The sequence below is a fragment of the Oryx dammah genome, unplaced genomic scaffold (assembly GCF_014754425.2).
Source record: "Oryx dammah isolate SB20612 unplaced genomic scaffold, SCBI_Odam_1.1 HiC_scaffold_26, whole genome shotgun sequence".
In the NCBI taxonomy this organism is placed as follows: domain Eukaryota; kingdom Metazoa; phylum Chordata; class Mammalia; order Artiodactyla; family Bovidae; genus Oryx; species Oryx dammah.
Window position 1 is genome coordinate 79,211,432 of NW_024070210.1, and position 15,253 is coordinate 79,226,684.

General features: G+C 58.3%; 2 protein-coding genes across 3 annotated transcripts in view; both read right to left on the reverse strand.

The window, feature by feature from the left end:
• Positions 1–713: 713 nt before the first annotated feature.
• On the reverse strand, positions 714–11,363 carry CDH24 (cadherin 24). Of its 2 annotated transcripts, XM_040227239.1 has the most exons (13): positions 11,301–11,363; positions 9,471–9,775; positions 8,994–9,288; positions 8,702–8,821; positions 8,461–8,628; positions 8,057–8,244; positions 7,475–7,728; positions 6,387–6,523; positions 3,638–3,759; positions 3,445–3,556; positions 2,618–2,866; positions 1,111–2,130; positions 714–1,020 (listed from the first exon to the last, which is right to left on the reverse strand). In XM_040227239.1, the coding sequence occupies exons 2-12, from the start codon at positions 9,669–9,671 to the stop codon at positions 1,631–1,633; spliced, it is 2,346 nt and encodes a 781-aa protein (XP_040083173.1). In that variant the 5' UTR covers positions 9,672–9,775; positions 11,301–11,363; the 3' UTR covers positions 714–1,020; positions 1,111–1,630. The 2 variants fall into 2 exon arrangements, with proteins under 2 accessions (XP_040083173.1, XP_040083174.1); XM_040227240.1 differs by lacking the exon at positions 2,618–2,866.
• Positions 11,364–12,362: 999 nt separating this feature from the next.
• ACIN1 (apoptotic chromatin condensation inducer 1) overlaps positions 12,363–15,253 on the reverse strand; it is a 39,279-nt gene continuing 36,388 nt past the window's right edge. Inside the window, 5 exon segments of the mRNA XM_040227238.1 lie at positions 12,363–13,304; positions 14,002–14,102; positions 14,211–14,535; positions 14,747–14,854; positions 14,993–15,100. Coding sequence (XP_040083172.1) covers positions 12,978–13,304; positions 14,002–14,102; positions 14,211–14,535; positions 14,747–14,854; positions 14,993–15,100 — 969 coding nt within the window. The 3' untranslated portion in view covers positions 12,363–12,977.

The window sequence follows — 15,253 nt, forward strand, 5'->3', positions numbered from 1 at the left end:
CTATCTACTCCCCAGGAGCTCTTGCTGGACTTACGAGACCTGGGCCAGGTCTAATGTTTGTTCCTGGGTGGACCCCTTCTCTACTCAAGGAGCTCACAGTGAGAGACGCTGGCCACCCGCTGGGCTCCCGTCCCAGCTGACTTTGGTTCAACCCCTAAAACAGCCTGCCTTCCTGGGGTCCCTCTCTCCCCTCCTCTGTGCCCATGAAGAACAAGACCACAGACCGGGAAGAATGAAGAGTGGAGGCAGCAGGTCCACTGTGACTGTACCACCTTACCCCGACCCAGCATTTTCCAGCTGGGACCACAGGCCCCAGCAGGCACTGGCTTGCTCCCCTCTGCTGTCCCCCGCCCACTGTCCTAGTCTAGAACCCCTCTTCCTCTCTCCTTAGTCTCGTTATAGCTCTTCCTTCTCTCCACAGTCTCCCTCCTGCTCTCCCCTCTGGCCAAGCCCCATGTCTTAATTTCCTTGGACACTTTGAGACCAACAGAGAACCCAGAGGTGGTGGGAGCAGGGGAACGAGTCATTATCTCCTTAGTCCCAGAATGGAATCAACCCAAACTCTCCTCTGTGAAAGGGACTTGAAGCAGACTGTCCCCCAAAGGAGAAAGGAGAATGAGCCGAGGGGGTGGGCTTAGGCCTCTCTTCCAACCCTTCAGCACAGTGACACGCTCGGAGACACCTGAGTGTGGAAAGGAAAGCAGGGCTCCAGCTTTACAAAATAAAGTGTTTGTTTATTATGAAATTAGAGATGGAGGCCCCTCCCCTTCCGCCCTTTTTCCCCTTCCCCAGCAACCTCCCTCTTTCCTTCCCCTCCCCCAGGGGCTGGGAAGCATACAAGACAATGCCCAGAGCCAGGATGCCCAAGGCCGGTTGACAGCTGGGCAGAGCTCCAGGGAGGCGGCCACAGTGGGGGGCTGGAGCTCTCGCCCTGGGAGGTGGACTGGCTCCCTCTCTCTGCTGGAGGCCAGTGGAGCCAGGATGAGGCCATGAGTGATGGATGGAACCATGCGGGCAGGTCTGTAAAGACAGGAGAGCCAGAGTGAGAGGCGGTGAGTGGGGGAGGGCTTTGGGCCAGCCTGGTGCTCCACGAGGTCTAGGGACACTGACCTGGGGCAGAACATCCCCTGCAGGAGGGTGGGCAGCAGTGGCTGGACGTTTCTCTTGCTTTTGGGATGGACAACAGAAAAAACCAAAAAGCCCATCACAGGGACCCACAGAGAATGTGGGCAGATGTGGGCAGGAGACAGACAGAGAGCGTGTGTGCACAAGGGAGACACATAGAGCCCTGGGTGACAGAGTCAGAATGGAGCAGACCAAACAGAGCCACGAGAGAGTGAAATCACAGTGAGAGAGGCGGGAGGTTCAGAGTCGGAGCCGCACAACCCAGACCCAGACAGGGAGCGTGTCGGAGACAGACAGATCCCTGGAGAGAGACGAACAGACGACTGGGCAGGAGGGACGTAAGGAGGCAGTAGCCTCGGGGAGGTGGGGAGGAGGGACACGCAGACTGGGGAAGCCTGGGGCCCCCTGGGCTGCTGCCGCCTGCCTGGACCCGGGGGGCTCACGCAGAGGGCCTACGCTGCCGCCCCGCTTCGGTGGGGGAAGCGGGGGCAGGGCCAGGCCTGTCTCAGGGGGCTGGGGGCTCCTTGGCCCCGTAGAGCTCGGCCAGGGTGCGAAAGAGCGGCCCCCAGTCGTCCAGCGGCTCAGCCGGGCCCGGGGCGCCGCCGATCTCGCTGCCGGAGCCCAGGGAGCTGAGGGAGCCGCAGGAAGAGCCGCGGCCCTCGTAGCCGTACACCTGCACGGAGTCGTAGGGCGGCACGCTGGGGTCCTCGTCCGCCTCGCGCAGCCGCAGCGCCAGCAGCTGCGCCACGTCGGCGGGGCCGGGGGGCCGGGGCTGGCGCGGTGCCCGCGCCCAGGGCAGCACATCGCGGCGCGCGGGTGGGCCAGGCGCCGGTGGGGCCGCCCCGTCAGGGTTCTGCAGGGCGCTGATGTCGAAGGCCTCCGTGTCCTCCTCACCGCCGCCCTCGTCGTCGTAGGTGATGATGTTCTCGCGCACGTCCTCCTCCTCGAGCACCATCAGGGCTTCTTGCTTCTGGCGCCGCAGAGCCACGAAGAGCACCACCAGGGCTGGGGGAGAGGCGCACAAGTTCCATTTGGAACGGCCCAGGGGTGGCAAGCCCTAGCTTTGACCTTTGGCAAAACGCTTTTGAATCCTGACTTCAACCCTTTACTTGCTGTATGACCGCGGAGAGTTGCTTAACTTCTCTGAACCTCTTTGGCCCTTGGATTGCTTGTGTGGAAAAGAGGGGAAACATATTTACCCCTTAAGATTGTTGAAAGGATGAAATACCAAGTGATGTGCCCAGCACCACATATGGCCCAGAGTTGGGGCTCAGTAAATAGTTTTTATGGCTCATGACTGTCGTTAGCTTGGCAGGTCAGGGATATGAGGCCAGAGTGTTTCTCTTGGGTGTATCAGGAAGTGGGAAAACCCAGACATGAGGGTTCCTTCATGACCTAGGGTGCACTTCCCTATGTCCAAGGTCCTGCTTCTCTCCACACCCCCTGCAGGCCTGGACCTCACATCTAGGACCCCATCTATGGCTTCACTCACCCAGCAGCGTGCCCACGCAGGTGACGATGGCAAGCAGAGCCCCGGTGCTGAGCCCAGCAGGTGAGAGCTGAGCCTCGGGCCTGCAGGACGCCACGGAGCCATCAGGCCGGCAGCGGCACACACTGACAGTTACTGTGGCTGTACTGCTCAGTACTGGCTGCCCCCAGTCCCACAGTTCTATGGGAACCAAGTAGGGGGCCTGGCGAGGTGGAGCGGGGCGAGAGGGCAGCAGCAGGCTAGCGGAGCCATCTGTAGGAGAGACAGGTCTTTGGGCACCTCCTGGGATACCTTCCCACTAAGGTCAGTGCAGCCCATGGAGACAGAGCTGTCTGTGGGGAAGGTTTGCAAAGAGCAAAAGCACAGCCACCTTCTTTATTTATTTTGGCCACACTGCGTGGCTGGCAGGATCTCAGTTCCCCAGCCAGGGACTGAACCCAGGCCCCTGCAGTGAAAGCCCTGAATCCCAGAATCCTTTGGCATCAATGGTAAAGAACCTGTCTGCCAATGCAGGAGACACAAGAGATGTGGGTTTGCTCCCTGAGTCGGGAAGAGCCCCTGGAGTGGGAAATGGCAGCCCACTCCAGTATTCTTGCCTGGAGAATCCCATGGACAGAGGAGCCTGGCAGGCTACAGTCCATGGGGTCACAGAGTCAGATACAACTGAACACATACACACACACCCCGCCCCCCGCTCCACAGGCCATCAAGGAACTCCCCACACTGCATGTACGTTCTGTAGGGTGGAGCCCCAGGTAGGTGGGTAGAGTTAGGGATGGTGGAGGAGGGGAGGGAAGCAGCTAAGGGCACAGCTGTAGGAGGCTACCCACCTCGGTTGTCCCGGACAGTGAAGTTGGCATCCGGGCCCAGAGGGCCATGAAAGGAGACATGGCTATTGTTGCCAACTTCATCTCTGTCCAGGGCTCGGATGACCTGAATCAGCTGAGAGGAAGAAGAGAAACCTTGTATGGAGTGGGCAACAGGAGGTCTCGAGGTCCCGACCTGCCTGCCTCAGTGGCTTACCTGGCCGGGGGCTGCAGAATCGCACACAAACGTGTCATATGGCTCAGCCAGCTGGGGAGCGTTGTCATTCTCATCCAGGGTCTGGATGGCCACTTGCACCCGGGAGGCCTGTGCAGAGCTGTCTGAAGCCAGAACACGAACACGTGCACCCCATGCAAGCACACACATCACAGTTACACACAGTACATATGGTGTGTGAATGTCACATCCAGAACATGGCACACATGTGGGACACATGAGCTATGCCTGCGATATGCAGGTAGCATCAGTGTTGTGAGGTGAATGGAACAAGTGCATGTAACATCCATGTGGCACCCAAGAATATGCGGAATACACACCCCATATCATTCAACAGGAGCGTAGCACTCGTGACGTATATGAACAAGCACCCACACGCAGGGCACTCGCACCGTCAAGGAAGGGTAGACAGATGACGCATAGCAGACACGAAAGATGCCACACACTCATACCATGCAGTCGATGTACTTGCTGTTTAAAGCGAACACAACACACACAGAGGGAATGTTCCATATGCACAGTGAATGTCGCATCACCACCCCCAGGATGCAGAGAACGCATTTTCATGCACGAAAACAGTGGGACAGACATACACACTCATGCACACACACACACACACACACACACACACACACACACACACACACACGGCCCATCAGAGGTCTGGGAGGCTGTGGCATAGCAATGAGTATCACTTAGGATTGACCTTGGGGAGGGAGGAGCTACCTGATTCTCAGGCACAGAGCCAGGCCAGCCTGGGTACCGCAGCCATAGACAGGCCCCCTCATCATTGGGTGGCCCCCATCATTACCCTGCCTTGCTCCTCACTGCCAATGGCATCCAAGAGAAAATGCAAAGTATGTATCCCTGCCCTCCCCAGCGCTCATCTCCCCTAGGCCAAATCTCTCCCCTAGGCTAAAGTTCCTTTAGTCTTTCCCCCACGTTGAGGGAGAGCTGGTTGGCTCTTGGGAAGGGGATGAGGTCACAGCCTAGGCAGAGGAGTGGACTGCCTGGCTAAAGGGTCTGGGAGATGGGACAGGGCTGGGGTCCATCTTTCACTGCAGTAAGGGCTCAGGGTCTGCTAGTCAGTATTGGGATTTGTGGGCGTGGGGAGCAGGATTTGGCAGGAGGTAAGAAGACAGTGGGGCTGCCGTCTATGGGGTCGCACAGAGTCAGACACGACTGAAGCGACTTAGCCGCAGCAGCAGCAGCGAGAAAACAGTGAAGGAAATACACACACACACACACACACACAGGGCTATGTAAACAGATGGCCAAAGCACACACAGGGATGTTCACATGGACAGACATGCACGCACTGTCACACAGCTGCACAGTCATAAACATAAACCTATCCACATATAGTTCAACACATATGGTGGAGGAGATAACAGCTGAGACTGCAACCTGACTGAGGCCCCACCACTTAATGTCTGCGTGACCTCAGGAAGTTACTTAACTTCTCTTTGTCTGAGTTTCCTCCTTTTAAAATGGGGGGAAAAAATCATACATCCCTCATAAAGTTGTGGTGATGATGAAGTGAATGCATCTACATTCGGTACTTAGAACAGTGTCTGATACACAGTAAGTAGTAAATTATTACTACCTGTCCACAAACACTCACATACACAAAACAATGTATACAAACAGCTACTTGTGTCTATCACTGTGCTGTGCTTAGTTGCTCAGTCGTGTCTGACTCTTTGTGACCCCATGGACTGTAGCTCACCAGGCTCCTCTGTCCAGGGGTTTTCTCAAGGCTAGAATACTGGAGTGGGTTGCCATGCCCTCCTCCAGGGGATCTTCCCAACCCAGGAATGGAACCGGGGTCTGCTGCATTGCAGGCAGACTCTTTACTAGCTGAGCTACCAAGTTTCACTACACATATCCAATTACATATATGCACAAATAATATAACTCTATACACTCAACTACATACACATATATATGCAACTACAGACATATACTCACAAGCATATGTGTAGGTATGTACATGTATTTTTCACACACATGGAAGTGTGCACCCACATGTACACACACACATAGCACTTTAGCTCTTCATTGATGTGGTGTAAGTATGTATGCACACAGGGACAACTCCCATAGACAGGATGTGGACAGCAAACGTGGGAGATGCTGAAGCATGAGCAGGCACAGCAAGGACAGGTTCACAGAAGGAGGGGAGGCCTCCCTGTCCCCGCGGGCCATGGCTGCCCAGAGGCAGCTGAACCATGCTGCTGATGACTGGTGACCGACACGGACGGTGCAGGGAGCTGGCCCCTCTCCCCTCCCGTGGGGGCTTCCCACAAAGCTTCCCAGGGAGAGGCTGCTGGCACTCCCTGGTCAGCTCCCAGAGGAGGGCCCAGCTCCTCCCTGTTCCCACTTCAGCCTGAAGCAGAGACTGGGCAAGGCAGGGTCTCCCAGGGTACATGCTGGGGTTCTTAGAGATTGAGAGCTATTTGAGGTTAGATTTATTTTGACTTGGGGAAAGTCAGGTATGGGAACAAATTAAAGGTGAGGGGAATGCTTAAGCCAACCCACCGTGCCCAGTCCAGCCCAGGAGATCAGGAAGCCTGCCTGGTGGTAAGGGTCCAGGCTGGGCACCTAGTCGTTATACCCTGGGTGAGGGTGTGTGGCACTAACACCCCCCTCACCCCATCCCCAGGGCTGGCCCCTCTGCCAGGAGGCTACCGCCTCCTCCCGGCCCTCTTGGAGGCCCAGGACTCCTCACCAAGCTCTGTGGCCAGCACTGTGAGGTTGTGCCAGACACGAGCCTCTCGGTCCAGGGGCACTGCTGTGCGGATGGTGCCGTCTTCAGGCTCGATGGAGAAGCAGCGCTCCAGGTCCGAGTGCGGGAGGATGGAGTATCTGGGGAGATGGAGCCAGGTGCGGGGCTGAGCTGGGGCAGGGCCGAGCCAGCGGTCACCCCTCCCTCCCACCTGTTCACCTTGCTGGGCCTCCTGGCTCATCTGGGCAAAGGGCCTGCATGAGCTGACCAGGCAGCACCTGCCCTGTGCACCTGGAGCCATAATTCATGTTAGGGTCCGCTCAAAAGACAAATGTCTCTGGGCAGTCACCAATATTAAACACCTATCCTATGACATGGGGTGCTGAGTTTCATGGGCGTGTGGAAAGAGAGACAGAGGTGACATGGGACAAACACTGCCTGTCTTTCTGACTCCTGGGCTCTGTTCTGAGGACCAAGGACCTGAGTTCTAGCTCTGCTCTGTCTCAGACTAGCTGTGTGGCCTTGGGCAAATCTTTTAACCCGTTCCCTTAACTATCAAAGGAGAATGACACTGGCCCCTCCCTCAGTGCTGTGACAGGGATGCTGGGCAGCAGGCTGGGCAGGTGGAAAGAGCGGGTCTTCTTAAGGCTGACAAGTTCGGATTGGAATTCCCGCGTTGCTGCTTACTGAAAGTGTGACCTGGGGCATTTGAACGCAACCTCTCAGGGCTGAGCCTCTAAAGCAGCTGGAGCCGAGAAGACTCCTACCCTTATCTTCAATCCTCCTCTCACAGGTTGTTGTGAAAATGAAATGTTATCAAGTGAGTAAAATGTGAGGTGCTGAGGGAGTGATCAATAGCCACAGCCACAGCCATCAGCTGATCTGGTGCACTCATCAGATGAAATGCCATATCTGCTCTCACGGCCACTGGGAGGCGCCACTGCCATCCACGCAGGCCTGCAGTGGGGAAGACTTCTGCCAGGAGGGGAGTGTGATGGGCAGGAAAGGCGGGGGTGGGGGGGGTCCTTGGGTGGGAATAGCCTGCGGCTGGGCCCTTTCCCTGAGGCCCGGCACTGCCCCTGCCGGCTCACCTGATGGGGCTGGCTGGGGAGTCCAGGTCCGCGGCTGACACTTGGCCCACCAGGGTCCCAGGAGCCTTGTTCTCAGGCACTGCCAGGTGGTAGGCAGCCTGGGAGAAGGCAGGTGGCTCCGGAGCGTCCTGCACAGCCACGCGCACTGAGGCCACATCCTTGAAGGGTCCTCGCCGCAGATAGGCTGGGTCAATGAGCGTATTGGTGGCCTCCACGCGGAAAGAGTAGGCGCGACGGGTCTCAAAGTCTAGGGGCTATGGTGAGGGAGATGGAGTTGCTGAGGCAGGTGCAGGCCTCAGGGAGGTGGGCACAAGAGGGGTAGTGGCCTCGGTGGTCAGGGTGGTGGGGGGCAGATTACTTGGTCAGAACTCCAGGTCTGCCCCTAGTTCCATCAAAGACTTGCCCTGTGCGAAGTCCTGAGCCAGTCACTCCCCCATTCTGAGCCCCAGACTCTCATCTGAAGGATGAGGAGAGGACCACAATCTCTGAGCTCCAACACAGAGATTCCCAGTCTGCTCTAGCCTGGTGAGGAGCCTGTCCTGTGGGGCAGGAGGTGGGTGTGAGTGGGTCTGAAGCACTCACCTTGCGGACAGTGAGGAGCCCATCTCGACCCTGGGAGTCTGTGCTGATGCTGAAGGCCTCCGACCCCTCCCCGTCAAGGATGCTGTATGCCATGAGGGCGTTGTCCCCCAGGTCTGGGTCCTGGGCCCGTAACCGACCCACCAGGGTGCCCGGCCCAGCGGTCTCCACCACAGAGAACTGGTACAGGCCTTGGGGTGGATGGAGGGAGATGCTCTTAGAGAGGCCCCCAGCCCTCCTCCCTCCCCCAGCACGTCCTTCTCCCAGGCCTGGCTGGGGGAAGGGGTAGGGGGAGGCTTCTCCAGGGGCAACAGGGGTGGAGTGGGGTAGGGTGGTCAAAGGATGGCTCAGGCGGAGTGGGGTAGGGTGGTCAAAGGATGGCTCAGGCGGCGGCACTGGCCCCTTACTCTGAGGGAACTTGGGGGGGTTGTCGTTGACATCGCTGAGGGTGACCGTCACCGTGGTGCTGCCCGACAGCCCCCCCATGTGGCCGCCCATGTCCTTGGCTTGAATCACCACTAAGAACTCCTCCTGCGTCTCCCGGTCCATGTTGGGGATGGCAGTCCGCACCACTCCTAGGGAGAGATGATGGGTCAGGGTTGCCTGATCCCACAGCTGCCTCACCCAGCTCCCGAGCTCTAGCCTCACCAGTCTGGGGGTCCACAGAGAAGAAGGGCAGTCCATCCAACACAGTGTACACCAACTTGGCGCTGTTCCCATAGCTGGGGTCATCGGCATCGTGAGCAGTCACTTGGATCACTGATGTCCCTGCAGGGGTTTCCGGCACCCCACTCAGCCAGGACAGAGCCAAGTGGGGAAGAAGAGCAGATGAGTGGGACCCAGACACGAGCAGGGCTGAATTGAAGGAGATGGGTTCTGGGGCAGAAAGCAGTGGGAAAAGGGGAGGGCACTCCAGGATGTCCAGACCTAGGGTACTCACCCACATTGGACATCTCGGGCACTGTGGCATGGTAGGGCCCGAGGGGAAAGATGGGTGGGTTGTCGTTGATGTCTTGCACCTTGATAATGAACTCTGATGGGGGCTCCAGGGGTCGGTTGGAGGCTCGGTCCACGGCTTGGGCCAGTAGCACGTACTGTGCCTTCTCCTCCCGGTCCAGGCTCTTGGTGACGTGGATATTGCCTGTGGCCTCATCAATCACAAATACGGTGCCTGCGCCCTCTCCGCTCAGCAGGTACTTGGTGCGGCCCTCGCCCCTGTCCACATCTGAGTGCAGCTGCAGGGGTCAGGGAAAGACAGCAGCAGGTTCCAAGAATGGTGACAGAAAGTTAAAGAGTCTACATCTAGGACTGGGGACAGTGTTGGGAATCCTCAGGGACCAAGGTCATTGCAGAAGTGATGAAGTTGCAGAGGAGAGCCTTGAGAGTCAGGGGAGATGCGGGAGGGGCTGAGCCTTACCTTGCCAATAAGGACAGGCTCTGGTCCAGCGTACTCCTCAATGACAAAAAATTGGTTCCACACCCAGCTCCTTCGGGTCCGAAGCAGTGATGGTTCTGGGCCCCCCCGGGACCCTGCCCAAGCCCGGGCTGGGGCTGCCAGGCGCCCCATGCAGCCCCAGCCACCCAGCCAAGCCAGCAGGAGCCTCACCAGGCCCCACATGTTTGGGCTCCAGCCAAGGCTCTGTTCACTACTCCTGGGTACTGAGGCATGAGCTGGCTGGGGCAGAGGGGCAGAGGCGTTGGGGCTACCCCATGGATCCACACCTGTAGGATAGGCAGCTGTTCAGGGTCGAGGAAACCCTTACCATCTCCTCCCAAAGTTAGACGCTCCAAATATCAGACCTCCAAGGAACCAGACACCCCACTGCCCAGAACCCAGAATGAGAACGAGAGCAGTCTGATCTTTCCCTCCAGCCAGGCTCTCTGCCTGTATTCACCTCCAGCCCTCCAAGCTGATAAATCTTTGGCCAGTCAACTCTGAATAGGGAAGCTTGGGAAGAAAATAGGAGAGGGACGCTGGGAGGGCTTAGAACTGCAAATCTGGCCCCTGAACTCCCAGGGTGAGTGTGCAGCTAGGTGCTGGAGGAGATGGGGGCTACCATGGAAAGGGCTTAAAAATCCAGGAACTGGGATTCATGGAGGTGTGGTCTCAGGGTGCCGAGGGTCAGGCTGAAATGATAAGGAGGGCTGCCTCAGACAGGGTTGAGAACCTGTGAAAGTCTGTCCTCCACAGGAACCCCTCCTCTCCAGAATCTGCTCCCTGGCACACTGCTAGCTGAAGTCCTTGAAGGGGGACCGGGCTCACAGACAGAGTGAGAGGGGGGAGCTGAAAAAAGGCGAGCGGTAGAAGCCAGGAGACTGGGGAGGCAGACCCAGAGGCTAGAGACACAGCGAGGTGCAGGGTGAGAACAAGACTCAGGGACTGTCCGCAGAGACATAAAGAATGGCAGCAAGAAACAGGAGGAAAGAGATCAAAGGAGGTAGTCTGGGTGTCTGAAAGGCAGAGAGGAGTCCTGGGTACCAGGCTCCAGAATGGGTGGCAGGGCGGCCAGCACTGTGATAAGCAGGAAGGGGCGGCTTCAACTGCGGGGGTCAGACCAGGCCGCCCCAGCTCAGAACTTCATTCTGGGAGAGGGGGCAGCTGGGAGGGGATGCGGGAAGGAAGGTAGAGAGAGGACCCTTCCCACCGCTGTCTCCCCCTTCTCCTCCTAGGGGGGACCCCTCAAGTGGCTGTGGCTGCGCCCCTCCTCCCCCAGAGCAGACACACACCTGACAGTCCTTTCCTTCCCGAGGGAAGAGGGAAGCCGGGGACCTGGGAAGGAGGCGGGACGAAGAGAAGGTAGGGGACAGAGGAGTGGGAAACAGGATAGCGGGGAGGGAAGAGGAGAGGAGGGGAGAGGGAAGGATCGGGGAGAGGAAGGAAAGCGGGAAAAGGAAGACAGGAAAGGAGAGAAAGGTGAAGGAAGAAAAAGGCAAAGAGGAAGAGGAGATGGAGCAAGACAGGCAAGAGGGAGAGAGAAGGGTTGGGGAGATAGGGAAGGGGCAGAAAAAGCAAACAGGCAGAAGAGGAGGCAGGATGAAGAGAAATCGAGGGAGAGGAAAATGGGAAAAAGAGGAAAAGAGGTGCGAGGGAAGAAGGGAAAGCGGTAGAGCGCGGGAGAAGGGAGCCGGCAGTGGCTCCCAGCCGCGGAGCGCACCGCTCACCGCTCTGAAGACACCCGCAGGCTGCGGGCCCCCTGCTGCCCCTTCGCGGATTCCCGACCGTGGGCTCCAGGACAGGCGCCCTTACCTGGTAGTGCCTAGGGGCCCAGCTTGGCGGGGAGCGCTCCCGCCCGCCCCCGTCGCCGGGTCCCGGGGGCGCAGCCCCGAGCCGATCGGAGCGGGCGCCGCGGCTCCGCTGCAGGTCTGAGCGGCCCCGGCGAGAACAAGGGAGCGAGACGGAGGGGGCGGGGGAAGGAGGCTCCGCCTGAGGAGGAGCGAGGCGGCTCCGCGCCGCGCGGGAGAGGAGAGCCCAGCCTCCGACCCTCCCCGGCCAGCCCGGGCCGCGCGGCGAGGGTGGGGGCGGCGCCTGGTGCCCGCCCCCTCGGCGCTGCTGGCCGCCGGGCGCATACAGATGCGGCGCCCCTCCCGGGCCGGGCCCGCAGCGCCCTGAGGGGCACTCGGGTGGGAGTGCGTCCAGGCCGTTTCCGAAGAGCTAGCGGGGAGGGCGCATCGGGGGGCGCGAAGAGGCCCGCAGCCGGACGAAGGGTGAGCGCACGGTGAGCCCGGGAACCTGGAACCCACTGCGGAGGCCCGGCTCGCCGCTCCCGGACCGGCCTTGGGAACTGCGGGGACCTCGGCCGTGAGGCGGCGGCATTTTGGGAACCTATGCAGGGCAGGGTAGCGGGACGGCTGGGGGCCTTAAGCACGGCTGACGGGTCCAGGGAGTCCGCGGGCTGGGCCCAGGGAACAAACAGGTCAGGGACCGAGGCAAGACATCCGCGGGAGGGCACGGAGCCTTTTTGGGAAGCTCGTTTACAGAAGCCTACTGAGCGAGCTGCCGCCGCCCCCTGGTGGCAGTTATGGGAAGACCTTGAAGGTGGTGAGCAGGTGACCAACGGCCTCTAGCAACAGGACAGGACCGTCATCTTCCCAGGGGGTCTTCCTCACTGTGGGGAGGGGGTAAGCCGCACAGCTGTGGTGTGGTCAGAGCCGAGGCAGGGATGGAGGCGGGGTGGGGAGTCCCCTCTACGGGAAGGAGCAGCCTAACTGTATGGAATGCAAGTGATGCTGGCTGCACTTAACAGGAGACAGCCTCCACTTCAATTTGGCTCTCACCCAGGCCCTGGCCAAGGAAAGCCACTCAATCACACACTAGTTAAAACTAAGTCAGATTTTTTATTATTTTCCATAGACCACATCATTTAATAATAAAAAAAATAAAAATAAAAATTGAACAAAAGGAAAAGGTGGATATAAAGTGGAACCGATGGGCAGGAGCCAAGGGCTGCAGGACAGAAGAGACTGGGAACTGCAGGGGCCCTGGGACTCAGGAGGAGATGCTGATTCAGCTCATAGGTGACCCAGTCCTGGCCCCGGCTGTTCCCAAAAGGGGGGTTCGAGTACCAGTGGTGGTGAGTGGGATGGAGGAAAAAACAAGGGAGATTTGGGGCTCCTGGCTGTTCCCCACTTCTCAGCCAATACCTCCCTCCCTAACTTAGCTCTTCCCTCTCACAGACTTCACTGGAAATGACAGGAGAGGGCTGAGTCCCAAGAGATAGATTATGGAGGTGGGGTAGGGGTGGGAAGGTGGCCACTGCTCCATTTGGTATTTGGGGACAGGTGGCAGCCAGACTTCAGCACTGGGCAAATGGTGTCAACGACCCTGGTTCCAGGGTGGTGGAGATTGTACCTATCCCTCTGTGGCCTTGAACCCACCCTGGGGCAGGGCGGCCCATGCCTGCAGCTCTCCCTAGTGCCTTCCCGGCTAGCGGCGCCCGCCCCGGTCCCGCACAGGTGTGCTCCTGCTCCGGCTTCTGCTGTGGCGCTTGGCGTCTCTGCGGTCCCGCTCCCTGCCTCGCTCCCGCTCCCTGTCCCGCTCCCGGTCTCGATCCCCCCGGTCCCGCTCCCGGTCCCTCTCTCTCTCCCTGTCCCTCTCTCGGCTGTGTTCTCGCCGCTTCTCTCGCTCTAGCTGCCGGGTCCGTTCCCGCTCGGCCTCCTTCTCCCTCTCCTTCTGCTCTTCTTCTTCTTGCTCCTTTCGCCGCTTCTCCCGCTCCTTGGCCCGTTCAGCCCGCTCTGCCTCCTTCTGAACAATCTGTAGCAGGCAGGGAAGGCAGAGAACAGGCATCTCAACTCCGTTCACACCAGTCCCACCTGGTCCCCCTGGCTCCTGGACCCTGCACTCCTAGCTCAGGATCACCGTCTGCCTTGCTGTTATGCAGGAAGGGGGAGGGCCCAGCAGTCACACCTGTCCTTGTCTCAGAGCCCCAAGCCCTCCCAGTTTTCACCTGTTGCAGCCATGACAGGTAGCAGCACCACCCATGCCTGGCCTCTAGTATTTCCCAGCTACTTAAGAGGTGAAAAAATTCTCTATTTTCTTCAGTGGAGTAGCATAAGCCTAAAATTCCCAAAAGGCCTATCAAGAAAAAAGCCCCATTAAAAAAGCTAAAATCCCTAGAAAGGAAAAAGCAGAAAAATGGCCGAGTTTATAAAACACAAATTTTTCAGCCAACTAAAATCAACTTCCAAGAAGTGTGGCTGGCACACTCAGTTTGGATACACAGACAAAGTTCCAATCTCCATGTTTACCTTCTACCTTTTTGGGTCTGGCTTCTCTAGGGCACAATCAACTGGGTCTTGAAACTACCTCTTTCCATGATGCTTAGCCTCTGCCTTATTATCCTAAGCCAATAGGATACCTAGGCCTACTCTCTCCCGCCGTCACATGACTCTGCCCTCCGTGCCCCCTAGCCTGATGCATCTCTGAGCAAGGCGGGAAGGCAGGCACTCACCTGGCTGTCAGTCAGTGGGAGCCAATAGATGCAGGGAGCTGCCTTGGTCTTGCGGAAAAGGTCGTCCAGCAGCTTGGCAGGTGGTTCCTCCTGAGCTTTCTCTGAGGTGGAAGAAGTGGTTCAGACTTGACGCACTTGAGCCTGTGGCCCATCCCATTTGGGTCCCTTTCCCACTTACAGGTGGGTACTGTGCCCCTGCAGCTAAGTACCTTTCTTCTCACTCTTCTTTTCTTTAGACTTTGCGCGTTCCTTCCGGCGGCGATCACGGGACCGGGACCGGGAACGGGGCCCTTCTCGAACTTTGTCCCGATCCCACTCGCGCTCGGATCGAGTCCGCTCCCGCCGCTCCATTTCCCGTTCCCGTTCTGCCCACTGCTCCCGTACCGCCCGCTCCTGCTCCCGCTGCTCTGCCCTGGGGTGCTGTGGTGGCTGGGTTGGGGGTGGGGGCGGGGGGTGTAGTGGCCGTGGCATCCCCGGCTCCTCTGTCTTAGTTTCAGAGGGACGGTCCACCAAGAGGCCTCGGTGATAGTCCAGCTGCGGGCAGAGGAGGAAAAAGGGTGGAGACAACATCACACAGCTGAAGGAGCCCAGGTGTTGGCGAACAGACTCACGGCTCAACTCAGGGAACCAAAGTGGAGGAAGGAGGACCCTCAGAGACCACCGGTTTAGCCAGGGTCTCAGCTGGAGTCTCGCAGATGAGGGCCTCCCTTGCCCCTCCCCTCTTTCCTCTCCCTTGGTTTCTTACCTCATCTTGCTCAGCATAGTCAGCACAAAGGAATTTGGGGTTGGACTGGGGCCATTTGACCCCATGTAGAGCTGTGCGGGTGGCAACTGCTTCCTCTACTGTCGAGTACTGACGGAGGAAGGGAGAGGCAGAAGGTCACAACGGGCCTTCCCTCCCTCCCACTTGCCATAAGGCCTCAAACCTGCCCACGTTGGTCACAAAAGGAGATACAGGGCACAACCTAGAGAACCGGCTTCTTCCCCTCACCGTTACAAAGCAGTGAGATTTGATCTTGTCAATCCAAAAAGCCTCTTCTACCAGAGTTCCTGTACGTCCCAACAACTCCTTCAGTTGGCCTAAAGTGAAGGGACGAACCTGCCAATGAGAATGAAACTTCAGGGTCTCGAAGAAGGCAAGAAATATGCTCAGGTCAGGCTCTCTACAAACTCGAGACAACCCTGCAAGGTGATACTTTTTTCTCATTTTTCATATGACACACGTTGTGAGGTTAAGTAACTCACTCAGAGT

What these genes read in the sequence shown, in the direction of transcription:
- CDH24 (XM_040227239.1), bottom strand. Translation starts at nt 9,671, where the DNA reads ATGTGGGGCCTGGTGAGGCTCCTGCTGGCTTGGCTGGGTGGCTGGGGC. An exon ending in AGCCTGTCCTTATTGGCAAG is followed by an intron (nt 9,289 to 9,470) that starts GTAAGGCTCAGC and finishes TGACCCCTGCAG; the next exon opens with CTGCACTCAGATGTGGACAG. An exon ending in ATTCTGCAGCCCCCGGCCAG is followed by an intron (nt 3,557 to 3,637) that starts GTAAGCCACTGA and finishes TCTTCCTCTCAG; the next exon opens with CTGATTCAGGTCATCCGAGC.